The sequence below is a fragment of the Limulus polyphemus genome, unplaced genomic scaffold (assembly GCF_000517525.1).
Source record: "Limulus polyphemus unplaced genomic scaffold, Limulus_polyphemus-2.1.2 Scaffold1830, whole genome shotgun sequence".
Taxonomy (NCBI): Eukaryota; Metazoa; Arthropoda; class Merostomata; order Xiphosura; family Limulidae; genus Limulus; species Limulus polyphemus.
The window spans coordinates 124,603-127,030 of record NW_013667440.1 but is presented as its reverse complement, the minus strand read 5'-3'; the positions used below and the strand labels follow the sequence as shown (position 1 = coordinate 127,030).

Here is a 2,428-nt window from a genome sequence, read left to right as displayed (position 1 = left end):
ATAAAGGTAAATCTGAACCTGATTACGATTCTCAAGTTTTTTTTAATCATCCCTTATTCAATATCAAAATCTATACAATGAAAATTTTTAAAATATTATTAATAGTGAAGTTACATAATATAATATTGTGATCTGAATATTGTGGAAACTAAGCATGTTTTTTATTTTCAATGGGGTACACTGTTTACCAAGGCCATTCCTGATACATGTGTATATAAATATATATGTAACATACTAAATTATTCAGTTACGTTTCTTTTTTTTTAACTGTTATTTATGTATTTTAAAGTATCAATGGTACTATACTGAGGTTTAAAGTAATATTTCTACTACTTTTTTATTCATTTGTTTAGTTAGATTAAAACTAATGTTTTTTAACATTTTTTTTTCCAGTCCTCCAAAGCAGCAGATTTTGATATCTGGTGCTCTTGCCCGGGTAAGTTTCGATATGTCTTCCTCGGTAATATACTTTATGTGCAAGATTGCTTTTTATTAACTCCTGAAACACGGTTTAATACTGTTGTAGTTGATTTGATAATACACATTTCAAACTGTAAATATTGTAATATTAAAATTGAACTTTTAATTTAAAGTGTAAGTATAAAAATCTATAGTGTAAGTTTGGAAAAAGTAAAATAACTTGGTCAATATTATAAAGCTCTACTTGGTGGTATAACAGAAACTAAAAACTAGGATGTATGGAAGTTGAAATGAGGTGTCAAACCATGAAAAGTTTTTGAAATTTGATTTGATTTCATGCATGCATCAGGAAAATATGAACTTTGAGAAAGGTGTGAAATACATGAAAATAATACTCATAACTTGCAAGGAGAATACTTTTGATATTGCTTGAAATGTCATATTTAACCTGTTTTATCACAGTTTACTAACTTGTATAAATTAACCATAAACTTTATCCACAAAAGATTAGAATTAAAGTACATATGTTTCTGATTAAATTGTAAACTGAAAATATATCTTAATTAGTATTCAATATGAAGATTAAAATTGACAGTTTTCTTTTTCTCGGGCAGTTAATAAACATTTTTCCTTCACAAGTCAGATTCACTATTTTTATTACTCATTATTAAAAAAACCTGTGTACAAATACTAATTCATTTGATAATGTGTGTGTGTGTGTGTGTGTCATAGAAAATTATTTATTCATTGTTAAGCCTTTCAATATTAAATTATATTTAAAAGAAACTTAGTTAGTAATGCCTATTATATAATCTGCTGAAAGTTTAGGTTGGTTTGGGGAGAATAGTACTTGTTGTTAAACCTTAAATTTTTAATTTTTATTAGAATATTACTGAGGAATTTCTAGATCAAAATATAATATGGCCCAAGGATTGCCATGGATAAACTTTTCAGAGATTCTAAGAAGTCCTATTCAGTTACAAATACTGTGCTTAATGTTAAAAAATAAAGGAAATAACTCTTGGACATAAACATTATTTTGCTAGGGTGATGCTGACTTCCCTGCTGAAGCAGTCAAAGCATTTCATGAGAAGCCCACTCCTACCAAAGATGTTCGTATGTCCAATAAACCAACAATCATTCACCAACCAAGAAAATAGACAACATCCTTATCATGGGAAGGAAACTGGTCATTTTTATTGCTTGAAATGGTCTGTTGGTATGGATTTTAGAAAGTAACAAAAACGTGTACTTGGCTACAAACTTTTCCTTCAATCTAATGTTACAATATTTCTTTATGAAGAATTGGAATATACTAAAAATATACTTTGTGTTTATTGAACTGGACAGTGCATCCATAAAAAATCTTTCACCCACTTAAAAGTTTAATTGCTTCTTGTATCTAACAAAATTTTTAGTTGCATATCTTTGATTGTTAAATTCAAAAATATTCTGCTTTATATTAGAGCAAGAATGAATCTGGTATAACACAAGGAAAATGTGATATTCAAACACAATTAGTTTTATAAAATAATAAAATCATTATAAAACTGTTAGGGATTTTTCAGATATTTTTGTAAATGTTTGTTGCTTTTATTGAGTAGGGTTATCTAAAAAAATCATGTTACAAAAATAATTTGCTTTCAGTAAATTAATTGTTATCAGAGTTCCAAGTTTTGGTGCAGGGGACCATTCTATGTTTGCTGTATTTTACAAGTTTTGTTTTTCTTGCAAGTAATGAGATTGTTGATTGTTTGGAAATAAAGCAAATGTTAAAAATAAAAATTTTGTAAGTCAAGAAAATCTTGTGCTGTGCTTTTACTGCTAATATTGTTTCTTATCATAAGTAAATATTATCAGGGACTCTAAAATTAAGTGTACAAAGACCACTTAAAAAGAAATGTTTAAAATATTTCTGTTGATCTTCTATTTTAACATTATTGATTTAATGATTACCATAACCAAATTTTTTTAAAACAAAATTAATTATGATTACTTATTTGTATCT

At 26.8% G+C, this 2,428-nt stretch overlaps 1 protein-coding gene across 1 annotated transcript in view; it reads left to right on the top strand.

Annotated features, from left to right (window-relative positions):
* The window catches only part of LOC106465087 (death-associated protein 1-like), an 8,989-nt gene extending 6,766 nt beyond the window's left edge, over positions 1-2,223 (top strand). Inside the window, exons 3-4 of the mRNA XM_013925282.2 lie at positions 394-436; positions 1,467-2,223. Coding sequence (XP_013780736.1) covers positions 394-436; positions 1,467-1,580 — 157 coding nt within the window. The 3' untranslated portion in view covers positions 1,581-2,223. The remainder of the gene's footprint in view (positions 1-393; positions 437-1,466) is intronic.
* The last annotated feature ends 205 nt before the right edge of the window (positions 2,224-2,428 follow it).